The sequence below is a fragment of the Frankliniella occidentalis genome, unplaced genomic scaffold (genome assembly GCF_000697945.3).
Source record: "Frankliniella occidentalis isolate FOCC.00 unplaced genomic scaffold, Focc_3.1 Scaffold12, whole genome shotgun sequence".
In the NCBI taxonomy this organism is placed as follows: Eukaryota; Metazoa; Arthropoda; class Insecta; order Thysanoptera; family Thripidae; genus Frankliniella; species Frankliniella occidentalis.
In genome coordinates, this window is record NW_026267142.1 from 852,005 (window position 1) to 864,682 (window position 12,678).

The following is a 12,678-nucleotide window of genomic DNA, read 5'->3' on the forward strand; positions in this document are numbered from 1 at the left end:
CCGCGTCTTGCCCCACCGAACATAGGATAGGCCAGCGCCCTCGAGGCCATCGCCCCCAAAGCTGCGCCCGAGTGTTTTTCCGGGCCCAGAGTGAACAGGTGTCACATGGCGACATTTTTGCGTTCCGTTTACCACGATCAAGGGCTTCTGACACTATGATTATTGTCTGGCATCGGCCTTCGTCCTTCTCTCCCTGGGCCTGCCCGGCTCTGCCGCTGCGGGCGCCTGCGCGGTATGCGGGCCCGCGGTGCCCGGGTGGTCGGCGGGTCTGACCCGAGTCGTTTGTGTTGCAGGTCCAGGATGATTCCGCCAGCCGCCTCCGCCGTCATCCCCGCCATCATCGCCCTGCTGCTGGCCGCTAGCGCCTCGGGTGAGTAGCTCGTGGGCGGAGAGGACGGTCCTCGTCGGACCCGGGCGTGTCTGACGCTGCGCTTCCGGTGTTGCAGGTGGCCCAGTGACGCGATCCGGCGACGCGGCGACGGTGGAGGCCGCCGGGTCGGAGCCCCCGCCCCAGGACGCCGGCGAGTGGTTCGAGGACGACTGGGACGTGGCGGGGCCCGGCGGCAGCCCCGGGGTGGAGCGCTACCAGGTCGTGGAGGGTAGCGAGGGCCCGCCTCCCGGCCGGCCCCCAGCTGGTGGCGACGTGACCAGCAACGACGTGGACACCGCCCCCGCAGCGCCGGGCCGGGGCGGCTCCGCGGGCTCCGTGCTGCAGCCGCGCAACCGCACCCACGTCCTGCCCGCCCCCGCGGCGGCGGCGGCGGCCGACAACCGCCTCCGCTCTGGCGACCAGCTCGACGTGGAGACGGCGCGACAGTTCCAGCTCCTGCGCATCAACTACACCAGCCTGCTCGCCGACCTGGCCGACCTGGCCGAGATGGACGGCGGCGCCCTGGACATGCGCGCGGGCCGCGGGTTGCCCAGGATCGTCGACAAGGCTCTGTGGCTCTTCGACCTCAAGCAGGTCGTACAGGAGATCGAGACCAGCGTCATGTCCAAGGTGTCGTGCACGGCGTGCAAGGCAGGTGCGTGGTACCACACAGACTTTTGGGTGTTGGTGTGTCGCTTATCGCTTCACATCTTTTAGCTCCAAAGAACGGTCGACAGTCGGTGGCATGCAAACCCGCAACACTGTGGCGTCTGCTCTTATACACCCGGTCCATCGGCCGTCATGTCATAAAAATGAATGCATACTCCTATCTTACAGGCGTTGGTCTGATTCAGCATTACTTAAGAGGCGGCAAAAGTAGGGATGACATCAATAAAATCGTCTATCAGTTTTGTGTGAGCCTCAAAATTCAGTCCCCTCGGGTGTGTGAGGGACTCACTGAGCTCTTTGGAGTGAGTATCTCGAAGATTTAATTCATTTGAAAAACTGATTTTATAAGAGTGTTATATTAATCTGTAGAATGTCCTCAGGGAGAGGTGGTCCATGTATTGAAACGCGTTTCTCTGGGTCCGGAAGAAGTCTGTTCATTTGTTATTGGAGATGCTTGTGGTGATGTTTACAACCCATTCCATGAGTGGAAAGTGGTTTTCCCTCCTGTCTCAAAGCCAGAAGTTCTAGAGCCCAAAGTTCCAACGGTATAAGAATGTCTTCCCTGTAGTATATATTTATTGGATGAATAATTTGAATTACAATTTCCTAATTAATTGATTTCTAGGAAGGAGCCCCATCATTCAAAGTTCTGCATTTGTCAGACACACATTTTGATCCATACTACCAAGAAGGAACTAATGCTGACTGCAATGAGCCACTTTGTTGTCGTTTGACAAATGGCCCAGCATTATCAAGCTCAACTGCCGCTGGGCGCTGGGGGGATTACAGAAAATGTGATACACCTAAAAGAACAGTTGATAACATGCTTCAGCACATAGCCAGCACCCACCCAGTTTGTATTCTTTCTTATGCATGTTATTTTTTTACCTGTAGTTGCTTATGGCAGCTGTATTTGATTCATTTTCTATTTTATTGTTTAGGATATAGACTATATAATCTGGACTGGTGATCTTCCCCCACATGATGTGTGGAATCAAACTAGAGAAGAAAATTTATCAATCCTGAAAGAAACAGTTGCTCAAATGGCGCAACTGTTTCCAGGTATACCCATTTTTCCTGCTCTAGGAAACCATGAAGCTGCTCCAGTGAACAGGTTAGTCCAAGTGGATTTGGTCACTTGTCTTTGATCTTTGTTTAAATACATCAAATAATAAGTTAGTCATAATTGATTCGCAGTTTCCCCCCGCCTTTTGTGCAAAATGATTATTCAATCAATTGGCTTTATGATGAGCTTGATGCCCAGTGGAGGCAGTGGCTACCATCAAGTGTATCACGCACTGTGAGAAGAGGTGCTTTTTACAGTGTCCTTGTTCGACCTGGTTTCAGAATTATATCTCTCAATATGAATTATTGCAATAACAAAAATTGGTATGTATGTTATTACTGTTTGGTAAAGTAGTTTGCAAATAAGCCTGAACTTACTCTGGTTTTCTTTAACTTACAGGTGGCTCCTGTTGAACAGCACAGATCCAGCAAAAGAATTGCAATGGTTTATCTATGAACTACAAAGTGCTGAGTTCAACGAGGAAAAAGTCCATGTAATCGGTCATATTCCACCAGGCCACTCCGACTGTCTCAAAGTATGGAGTAGAAACTTCTATCGTATAATTAATAGGTAATAATAACTATGTTTATTTCATCCAATTCTTCTCTTTCGCACCTTCACAATACTGATCTTGTTTTTAACATAAACATTTTCATTGCAGGTACGAGAGCACAATTGTGTCTCTGTTTTTTGGTCACACTCATTATGATGAGTTTGAATTGTTTTATGATACTGAAGATCTAGGGCGAGCAGTTGGTGTTGCTTACATCGGGCCATCTGTCACACCCTATTATGATCTTAATCCGGGATATAGAATTTATTATGTTGATGGTGATCATAAGGATACTACTAGGGTAAATTTACTTTCTTACTCAATTTGTTTCTTATCAATGCAATGCATTGGTAGCTAGTTAATTGAATGGTTTCTTTCCAATTTCTCACTTAGGCAGTTGTAGACCATGAAACATGGGTCATGAACCTTAAGGATGCTAATGTTTACGATTATCCACTTTGGTACAAAGAATACTCTGTTAGAGAAACTTATGAGATGCCATCCCTTCTTCCTCAAGAATGGGACACATTAATCAACAAGATTGCACAAGATGGGCCTCTCTTTGATACATATTACAGGTAACTTTATTTTTTGAAAGTTAAAAGTATTTGCTGTAAGCATCTGTAACTATAATTTTCTTCTGTACAGGCATTACTGGAAAAATTCACCTGTCAGACCACCATGTGATGGGGAATGCAAAAAGAGAATGATATGTGATATGAGATCAGGAAAGTCACATGATCGCAAATTCTTGTGTCAGGAAATTGAGAGTCGTATTGATGCAAATACCAGAACAGGATGGCGAGCATGGATATACAATGGACTGGCACTGTCGTATGTTTCATTTTATTGGATTGCGCATGTTTTATTTAACAGCATAGGACTACTGCTTTTTTAGACTGATAATGAGTTTTGGATTAAGACGCACCATAAAATACAACATACTCTACAAGGGGAAAAAAGGGATAAATTAGCCTAAAATGCTATTTGTAAGGCACTCATTCTTGAATTTCTGCATTTGAAACTCTGGGTTGAACAAACTTGGCACAAGCACAAATAAGCATGAGTAGACAAGAGGGTCAGTTCTGAAGGGTGATTGTATTATTCTAGATGGTGATGGTTTGCATTCTGTAACGGTGATGGTTTACCTTAAAATTATTATAGTGGTGAAGGATTTTCATTGGAAGTATTCTGGGTAAGTTTTCATCGTTACCTTCTAATGCTAACTTGCTGTAATAATACTTTTCAGCACCAAATTCATTTAAATACAGTTTATCCTGTAACTGTTCTTGGAGAAAAGGACTGAGTGCACTGACACCTTTCTTCCTTGTTTCAGGATGTCAATGATCATGGCAATCCCATCTTTCACATATCAAATACCAAAATATGTATTTGGCCTGGGTTAATAAGTGCAACTAGAAGCTGGTACAAAAAAAAATATTCATCTGGCAGTGTCTAATGGCCAGATAAAAATCTGTGAATATTCTACGGGAGAAGCAAGTTAAAAAAAAGGCCAAACCCTGCAAAGGGAATAAAGAAAATGATTGCCTCAACCAGTGAAACATTAATAGTGCTTCAAGAATATTTAGAAGTATTAACCAATTCTATGGAGTAAATGGTTTTGTATTGATGCACAACAAATAAAACTGCAAAACATGCTGCATGTGCCATGTTCTATCATTGCAAGGTTGTGCCACAAACCAGACTAATGACCCTTGCGTAGTCTTCGGGAAGGAAGCATGTTTCATAAAAAAGACGTTTGAAATAAATGTTTCCAAGACAATAATTAAAGACTTGAAAGGAGGAATCATAAGTGTAAACAAAGGCTGTGATGATTGATTCATTTTATATGTTGTTAGAAAACAATGTTTACACAAGATTTATCTGAAGAGATGTTCTACTGAACAATCAATGGGGTTATCTGAAAACTCCAAAACAAGATTTTGTGGTTGTATAACAAAATTTAATAATTGCAGTTGATGCTAACGCAAAGCGTGTGATGTCTCTCTAATTCTCCACAACATTGCTCAATCAAAATCTGTACATATTGTTTATTATTTTCCCAGAGAAAAGAACTGTTGTAATGTTAAAATAATATGAATTATGTTTGTGTTCCCCTGATGGGTGATTGTATGTTTTGGTATGGGACTGTTTCCACCAAAAGTAAAATCTTTAAAAAAAGAAAAACAAACAAACCTCTTAGAAAATTATTTAAAGCCAAAATTGCTTTCAGCTTATGGTATAATAATCATTGTCATCCTCAGATAATTTTTGTAGAACAGCTATTAAATAGAATATCTGATCATATTAGAAAATAATCTTGAACTATTATCCAGTGATCATTTTGATAGTATCTGTAATATCTTTAAAAAGACTTTGGACTGTGCACAATGTTCCAACTACGTAATAGGAATTAATACAGAAGGATGATGTATTGTACCTTATTATCTTATACATTTTATCTATGTAGCAGTTAACTTTCTCTTCATGATCTGTCTTTGCTCTTTTGACTGTATTTTCATTAAGTCAATAGGTATCAAAGCAAACCTCAGGGACATAAGAAAACTTGATTATGTTAAAACATGACCAAATCAATTATAATTTTACTTCTGCATATTCCAGAAATCATCAAGTGTTCTGTTTAGTGCAATGCTATTATTTATATTAGTTCGTAGTAAGATTTTAAGTCAGCATTGTTTAGAGTCAACACCTAGCATATTTCTAGGTGTCAATCTATGTTGCCCACTGGACGAAGGTAGAATAAAACCAAGATATTGGTACATTGCATTATGAGTAGTGATAGGCTTATGGTTAAAATAACTTCAGATAAGTTATTTAACAGTGAGGACTTTAGTCAATGTGATAAAATTAATTTGGATCAAGTATGAAATATTAGAACTGTTAACAAGGACCAAAATACACTATTTGGGAAGGAGTATTTCAATCCATCACTTAAGAACAGCCTATATGAACCCGCCATGCTTCGCAACATTGTTATCAGATGCATCCACTGACAGTGCACTCTGATGTTGACAACTCAAGTTACCAAATTACAATATACCAATACAGACTAAGGATGTACCGGCACACTACACTATATAAAGTCGCATGACCAAGAGATATTTTACAGGTAGGTTGTCAGAAAGTATAAATAGACATGCGGGAAAATATCTCTTTTTAATTCTTATTTAGTTATTTTAATAAGTACATAAAAATAATTAAAATATCAGGTACTCAAAGATCATCATATACACGGGATGCAATAATATGAACACTGGACCGGTATCACAACTCGCAGTTAATTTATAAAAATATAGCCTTAATCTAAAGTGAGCACTAAGAACATATAATAATAGCTGATTTGAATTGAGCACTCACTTTCACAGACGCTGCAGATTACGACGGCTCTCACGACTTCCTATTGATGTTATTCTTTTCCTGTGTCGAACTGTTGACACAGGACATGATTTATCTTCGTGAAATTTACAAAGACAAAGCACACAAAAGTAGTACTGGCAACCTCGTCTTGTACACCGAGCAGCTCTCTCTGTCTCCTTTCTGGAAGGCAGGGTGCACTTAGGACACTGGACTAGAGTTTGTCCATCTCCTAATTTTCTCCCCTCCTGTAAAGAGTACAAAATCAGTACAAAATCAGTACAAAATTGACAAATCAATTGAAAGTTGACGGCTAATGTTGAGGTACAAAGCATCCTTCAAAGTGAAGAAAATATACTCACCTTACAATATAAATGAAACCTCACTTTACTTGGGCTGACTGGAGGGCTACGAGGGCTTGGACTTGGAAATTCTTCTGTTCGATTGAAATTCTGGATGTCAAGAAGTTGTCCTCTAAATGGAAGTATACCATCAGATTTCTTCGTAGACTGTAATTCAAAGCACAAAATTTGGTAAGACACTAGATGACAAAAGTCCTCCAAAATGAACAAGTGTTGTGTTTACCTGGTGTAAGTTCTCTTTTATTTGTGAGCATTGAAGAATATAGTCCTGTTTTCTTTGACTAGCAGTTGGAACACTTTCAATCACATTTTTCCAGGATTGAGAGACTATGCTCGCCCGACACAAATCAGCTGGTTGCAAATTTGCCAGGATGGAATCCAAAGCGGGTTGACAAGATGACTTTTTGCCCAAATAAAACAGGAAATCAACCTGTTTACAGCCAACAAGTGAGGTTTGAGTAGCTGTTGAAGTACTTGGACTATCAACAGGAAAGAGGTCACGTGATGGCTTTCTTAATGTTGAAGCTCTACGTCGTTTAGTAGGACTCTTTTCAAAAACTTCTTCTGAAAAGCTTGGTCGAATGCTTCTGGAGTTTGGATATAGTGGAGTACTTTGCCATAATGAATTAGTAACATTCCCACCTAGAGAGACAGTATCTACTCTAAGAGAGCTTGTAAGCAGTTCAGGTGTAGCAGGACGTTTTGTTGAAGGAGTCTGGTGACTGAGCTCATCATCAGTAAATACTGAATCGCTGCCAAGTCCAGAATCTGGGGAAGTCTCAAGAGATCGGAGGACATGCAGCTTTTTGGATGAGCTCTCAGGAGAACTAAACAGCAGGGAGTCATTAGAAGAGGCATCTGGAGGAAACAATGTGTTTCGACAACTAGACTTTTGTCCAGAATGTATACTACTACATGTCCAGCTTCCAGCAGTTGAGTTGATATCGATTGAACTTGATGTGAGGTATCCACTTTCACTGTGGCTGTGTTGAGAAATCTTCTTACTAACAGGCATGGGGGTTTTGAATTCCACTTTCCTTGACTCAGCATCAATGCTGTCATATTCCATTTCACAATCATCCATCTGAAACAAGGGGTAAAATGTCGTCAACAATCTGTAAACAAGCACTCTCATGATTGTGCACACATTCCAATGAAAACCGGAATAAATTAACAAGGAAGTGATACTAGATTCTAGGCCAAAATAAACAAAACTAATGAAGAAACCCAACATAAACTCAAAAGCACTTCACTCAATCTAGAGTGACGTAAGCGGCTGTGGTTAGGTGAACAAAATCGGTAACTTAACAGAGGGAAACACCCCAGAAAAAGATTAAAATAGCATTTCGATCAAACAGACATCTCGCTTATAACCACCAAGCCACAAAAAAAAAATTAAATGACTCGTCAAGACCTATACTTACTGTCGTCCTAGTGTGTGTCAACAGCGAAGGGTTACAATAAGACGGTGTTCAAGAGTTAAAAACAAAGATAAGATTTAAAATAAAACGTGCAGTCTACTACATTGATAAAAAGGTTGAACACACAATACACGAGTTCAACATTAAAAGTACTTTAAAATGCACCCAGCCTACCCCAACCCATTCTTTAAGTTTGAATTCTGAAAGATCGTTACGAAAACTGAACTGACGGCGGACGGACCGGCGCGGCGCGGCGGGCTTCTACCCCCTCCACCCTCCCCTGCACCCCCTCTTCAACCGTCAACCAACCGTCGCCCGAAACTATGAGAAGTTCAGTAGTCATTGAACATTTCGTTTCGACGAAGAGAATGACAACTCTATCCACCATGACGATGAGCAGATTACTATTAAAAACATATTTTTTAACTTCGAGTCTTTTTTTTCTTGATTATTTTAGTAGCTTTAACCTAATGATGCCGTTAGCACTGCTGTGTGTTGATTTTGTTGTTTTATTTTCTCATACATGTTTTCCATGTTTACATAGTTCTCCCCAATGCTGATTTGGAGGTTTTGTGACGATGGCTTCCTTTTTGAGTTAGCAGAAGACAGCTGTTCTTTTAGATATCTTTGAAAAATAATCCTTTTTGTTTTTAAAATGGATCACTTGTAACTTCGGTCACTATGAGTTAATTTCGAAAGCATGACATTCGTGCTGACCGTTTAGATCAGTATTTTTCAATACCCATTACACAGGACTCCTATTTTGCATAGAGTGATCTCAATATTTATAACATATTTATTTTAAAATATTATTGTAGAGGTTTACTTATTGTATTGTCTTCACAAAATACCTTACCTTACCCCTCAACAGTATTTCTACAAAGATTTCTGTCACAGTCCCAAAATGGTTAGAAGATACCAAGGCATTGTACTAGGGTAAAGTGTATATTTTTCTTTTTGTCTATCATAACGTAATTGCTGGCATCCCTTATTGCCCTTCTTGACATTTGCGTATTCATCTAAAGTGATGCTTGGTCATCACTTTACAACTCTTAACTGAGATAAGATGATGCTAGCTACTTTGCTGTTGTGGCACTTTGACTCAGCGTATTATAATTTTAATTTGAAGTACTAAGCTTCAATTTGTCCATTCTCTATTCAATAAGAATACTGTAAACACTTTCAAATAGCTAATTTTGATCAATCTTAAAATGATTATAATTAATGAAAACATATTCTACTCTGGAGATATGTTGAGGTATTCTCAATAGACATTTACAAAAAAAAAATTGTGAATCATAAATACTCTAGTTTTTAAAGTAGCTGTGCGTCATTGAAATTTGTGGTTTGATGTTGATGGTACATTGCATTGAATTGTTTTGTTTTAGGGTGCTGATCATATTGTTGTTCTTCATCTTGTATCTTACGATGCAAATCATCCAGACTATAGTAATTCAGTCAATTGTCGAGGAATCATGGCTATTGCGGCTCTGTGTAAATTTAGCTGCGTATGGGTGCATTCTTGTGCCAGGCTTTGTAGCATACAAATATGTGGAATCAACCCAGTATTTGGAAAGAACAGGTATTTTGATCTTTGAGAGGGATAATTACTTGAATGCTGCTTTCTGACAAGAATTCCTAATTGCAGATCTTGGCAGTTTTGGAAGGTTTGTAAGACTTTGTCTTGCAGAGCCTTACTCCGATTTACCAAAATCTATTGATTCCACATCAAACCCTCCACTGCAAAGTCACTCACATGGAAAACGAGTTTTACAGCTTCTTTATTGTTTTGGAGGTTTACAGATTTCTTACCTCATTTGGGGTGTGTTGCAGGAAAAAATAATGACCCAGGTTGGTACTAAATTTTTTCTGTTTTTTGCTAGCAACTGTGACAAGTAGTTGAAGTATCTATTATTTTACACAGGAATATCACAACTCAGATGACGAGAGAGCTAATTTTAAAGATTCAGAATTTCTGGTATTTGTCAACCGTGTTCTAGCCTTTGCCTTTTCAGGCATACATCTCATGTTCACCAAGTACCCACGAAATAATTGCCCTCTTTACAAGTATGTCTATTGTTCTTTGACAAATATACTCAGTTCATGGTGCCAGTATGAAGCTCTTAAATTTGTAACCTTCCCAACTCAGGTGAGTGTTATACTCAAATTTCATGTAACATATTGACCAGTAATATGTAAATATGACAGAAATTAACAGACCACTGTCTAACTGTTATTTTAAGGTTCTTGTGAAAGCATCCAAGATAATTCCTGTTATGGTGATGGGAAAAGTTGTCTCGAAGAAGAAGTTTGAATACTATGAATACGTAACTGCTGTGATGATGTCAATTGGCATGGTTATGTTCTTGCTGAATAATGGAGGAGATCAGAAAGGTAACCCTTTGCTTGTGCCTCAACTTTTCCAAAATTCTAACGGCAAAACTAATTTGAAAGTAAAATATACTACGTATACATGTTTTAACTTATTAATTGCAGGAGTCAAAGAAACAACGGTTTCTGGCATTGTTTTGATGGCAATGTACATGACAATGGATAGCTTTACATCAAATTGGCAAAGCAAACTCTTCTCAGAATACCATATGAGTTCTGTTCAGATGATGTGTGGTGTGAATTTATTTTCATGCCTCTTAACAGCTGTTTCTCTTGTGTCTCAAGGAAGTCTATTCAAATCCATTCTGTTCATGAGTCAGGTACATAACTTCTTTTATTAAGGTTTGAGAAATATATTCTTTTTGTCGCTCTTCATTCTATGTTTACATGTTCTTTTTCAGTTTCCATCTTTTGCAATTGATTGCTTTCTCCTATCGTTATGTTCTGCCTCCGGTCAGCTCTTCATTTTCTATACCATATCAACATTTGGACCAGTTGTATTTGTTATCATTACCACCCTACGACAGGTACAGATTTTCTAATTATCTAGTGTTATGTTGATAGGTTCAATTTTTTTACATTTCTTTTAATCCATACATTTCAGGTGCTTGCTATACTTCTCTCTTGCATTATTTATGATCATCATCTCTCTACGTTTGCTGCTTTTGGAGTGTGTGTTGTATTCATTGCAATATTTTTAAGAATTTATTGCAATCAAAGACTAAGAAACATCAGGAAACAACAACTACGAGGTAGTGTTCAAGGATAAGTTAACTAGTATATATTATTTCAAAAGTTTTCCAAAGATATTCTGTTTTAGTTTGTATGTATTATTTTATTGTTTGGTCTAAAATTTTACTTTTGGTTGTGAAATTCTTTTAGCAATTTGGAAACATATTTTTTTCTATCTTTTTTACCTATTATGTCCATCTGTGATACATCTGTCTCGTGTAATTTCATTATCAAGGCATTAGTCTAATTTTGACCAATATCACAGGTCAAATTCTGAAGTGCCTTCTAGTAACTTAAAAGTGTAAGCAGTTAAATACCAATATTGTTTATAAACAGGATAAAAATTACGTAAAATATATATTTTTTTTTTAAAGAAGTGATTTTGCATATGGTATCACTTAACAAGTATTTTGTCAAATAAATTTGATTTATTATGATATTGTTGTGGCATTGCTGTGTCTGAGACTTTACTTCACATGGATGTGTTCTCTAGACTTGTATGACAAAAACTGTACTTAATATCCATGTATTTTAAGATTTTGTGTCTCTCTAATGACAACCTTTTTGAAGGGGGTAGTTTTTTAATTTGAAATATCTTTTTTCTCATATATTTACGACATAGATACTGATAGTAAACTTGGGGTGGTGAAATGATGTTTTCTTTTTGAAATTTTTGTTTTGTTGTTTGTACTTCTGGCCTAGAAAAACTTTAGCTTGTCAATAGTCATCTAATGGCTCATGTTCTGTTAGATAGAGTCAGGTAGGGGGAAAAATGAGATGTGGGTAGGTATGCAACATCTATTACGATCAAGTTGCTACAATTGTTATGCCAGTACCCGCTGTTTCATTTCTCTCCTATTGGTCCTACTTTGCAACACATCAAATAGATCTTGCGTGTGGGATAAGATGATTTTTTTATACTACTTGTAGGATTTTGGAATGGGAATGTGAGTGTCTATTTGCTTGTGTGTTGTCAGATCTAATACTGTGACTTTTATGCTTATGATGTGCTGATGTTTAACTCATCAGCATCAGATGGCTCTCATGTTGAAATATGTCAATCGCAGAATCTTTCTATATTCATTGACAGATATGCTTAGCTACCTTAGGCTTGTATAATTTTACAAATGAGACATTGAGACATGACAAATTAGTGATGTAAGGAGATAAGTGGTGTGATGGCATGGGAATAGGTCATATCATGAAATGTCAAATTATCATAATACTCAGAACTTCCCTCCAAGATTGATAAGTTGTGTTATTTTATGGTATTGTTCTTTTTCTAATTGTTTGTTGATTAGCGTGTACAAACAAACTCCTGACCTGTGTTCTATAAAACGGATGCTCAGATGAATGGTTGTGTATCTATTCTTGATTCTTATCCTTACGCTATACCTTATGCTATAGGGGGCATTGTCCTTCTGGTAGAGACAGTCTTGGAGTGTTGGGGACTTGGAGCCAGGACAAACATCATTCGATATAACACGATACCCGGCCCAGGGGAGGATTTGCTCCAGTGCCAATAATAACTATGTTTGGGCCTCCACCCGATCTACCTATCACGCAACAAGGAGCACGAAGTAAGCGGTAATACGTCACGGTGACTGAAGTGACCGGTCTTTCGCCGTCACAAACCAGAGGTTGTGCAGTAACGTTCTTCCCTATCGAGTCAACTTCCAGGACTTCATTCGGAGCGTGCCCCTCCCCCCCCTGTTTTTTCGCACTTCACACGTTGGAAG

General features: G+C 39.1%; 3 protein-coding genes across 7 annotated transcripts in view; 2 read left to right on the forward strand and 1 right to left on the reverse strand.

Moving 5' to 3' along the window:
* Positions 1–5,596, forward strand: part of LOC113205285 (sphingomyelin phosphodiesterase) — a 23,752-nt gene extending 18,156 nt beyond the window's left edge. For 2 of the 4 annotated variants that reach the window (XM_026420845.2, XM_052263521.1), the window contains exons 2-13: positions 294–370; positions 447–1,025; positions 1,208–1,341; positions 1,420–1,584; positions 1,665–1,892; positions 1,981–2,153; positions 2,237–2,428; positions 2,505–2,675; positions 2,767–2,959; positions 3,052–3,236; positions 3,307–3,492; positions 3,995–5,596. In XM_026420845.2, coding sequence (XP_026276630.1) covers positions 301–370; positions 447–1,025; positions 1,208–1,341; positions 1,420–1,584; positions 1,665–1,892; positions 1,981–2,153; positions 2,237–2,428; positions 2,505–2,675; positions 2,767–2,959; positions 3,052–3,236; positions 3,307–3,492; positions 3,995–4,064 — 2,346 coding nt within the window. In that variant the 5' untranslated portion in view covers positions 294–300 and the 3' untranslated portion in view covers positions 4,065–5,596. Of the gene's footprint in view, positions 1–293; positions 371–446; positions 1,026–1,207; positions 1,342–1,419; positions 1,585–1,664; positions 1,893–1,980; positions 2,154–2,236; positions 2,429–2,504; positions 2,676–2,766; positions 2,960–3,051; positions 3,237–3,306; positions 3,854–3,994 lie in introns of all 4 variants that reach the window. The other 2 variants (XR_003303342.2, XR_003303341.2) reach the window with 2 other exon arrangements.
* A 220-nt stretch (positions 5,597–5,816) lies between these two features.
* Positions 5,817–8,072, reverse strand: LOC113205286 (F-box only protein 43-like). The gene is made up of 4 exons (XM_026420846.2): positions 7,820–8,072; positions 6,619–7,479; positions 6,396–6,542; positions 5,817–6,281 (listed from the first exon to the last, which is right to left on the reverse strand). The coding sequence occupies exons 2-4, from the start codon at positions 7,477–7,479 to the stop codon at positions 6,039–6,041; spliced, it is 1,251 nt and encodes a 416-aa protein (XP_026276631.1). The 5' UTR covers positions 7,820–8,072; the 3' UTR covers positions 5,817–6,038.
* A 281-nt stretch (positions 8,073–8,353) lies between these two features.
* On the forward strand, positions 8,354–12,293 carry LOC127748752 (adenosine 3'-phospho 5'-phosphosulfate transporter 1). Of its 2 annotated transcripts, none has more exons than XM_052263526.1 (8): positions 8,354–8,752; positions 9,205–9,398; positions 9,465–9,667; positions 9,741–9,965; positions 10,060–10,210; positions 10,313–10,527; positions 10,609–10,734; positions 10,812–12,293. In XM_052263526.1, exons 1-8 carry the CDS (start codon positions 8,721–8,723, stop codon positions 10,974–10,976), a joined length of 1,311 nt encoding a protein of 436 aa, XP_052119486.1. In that variant the 5' UTR covers positions 8,354–8,720; the 3' UTR covers positions 10,977–12,293. The 2 variants fall into 2 exon arrangements, with proteins under 2 accessions (XP_052119486.1, XP_052119485.1); XM_052263525.1 differs by lacking the exon at positions 8,354–8,752 and adding an exon at positions 8,778–9,074.
* The last annotated feature ends 385 nt before the right edge of the window (positions 12,294–12,678 follow it).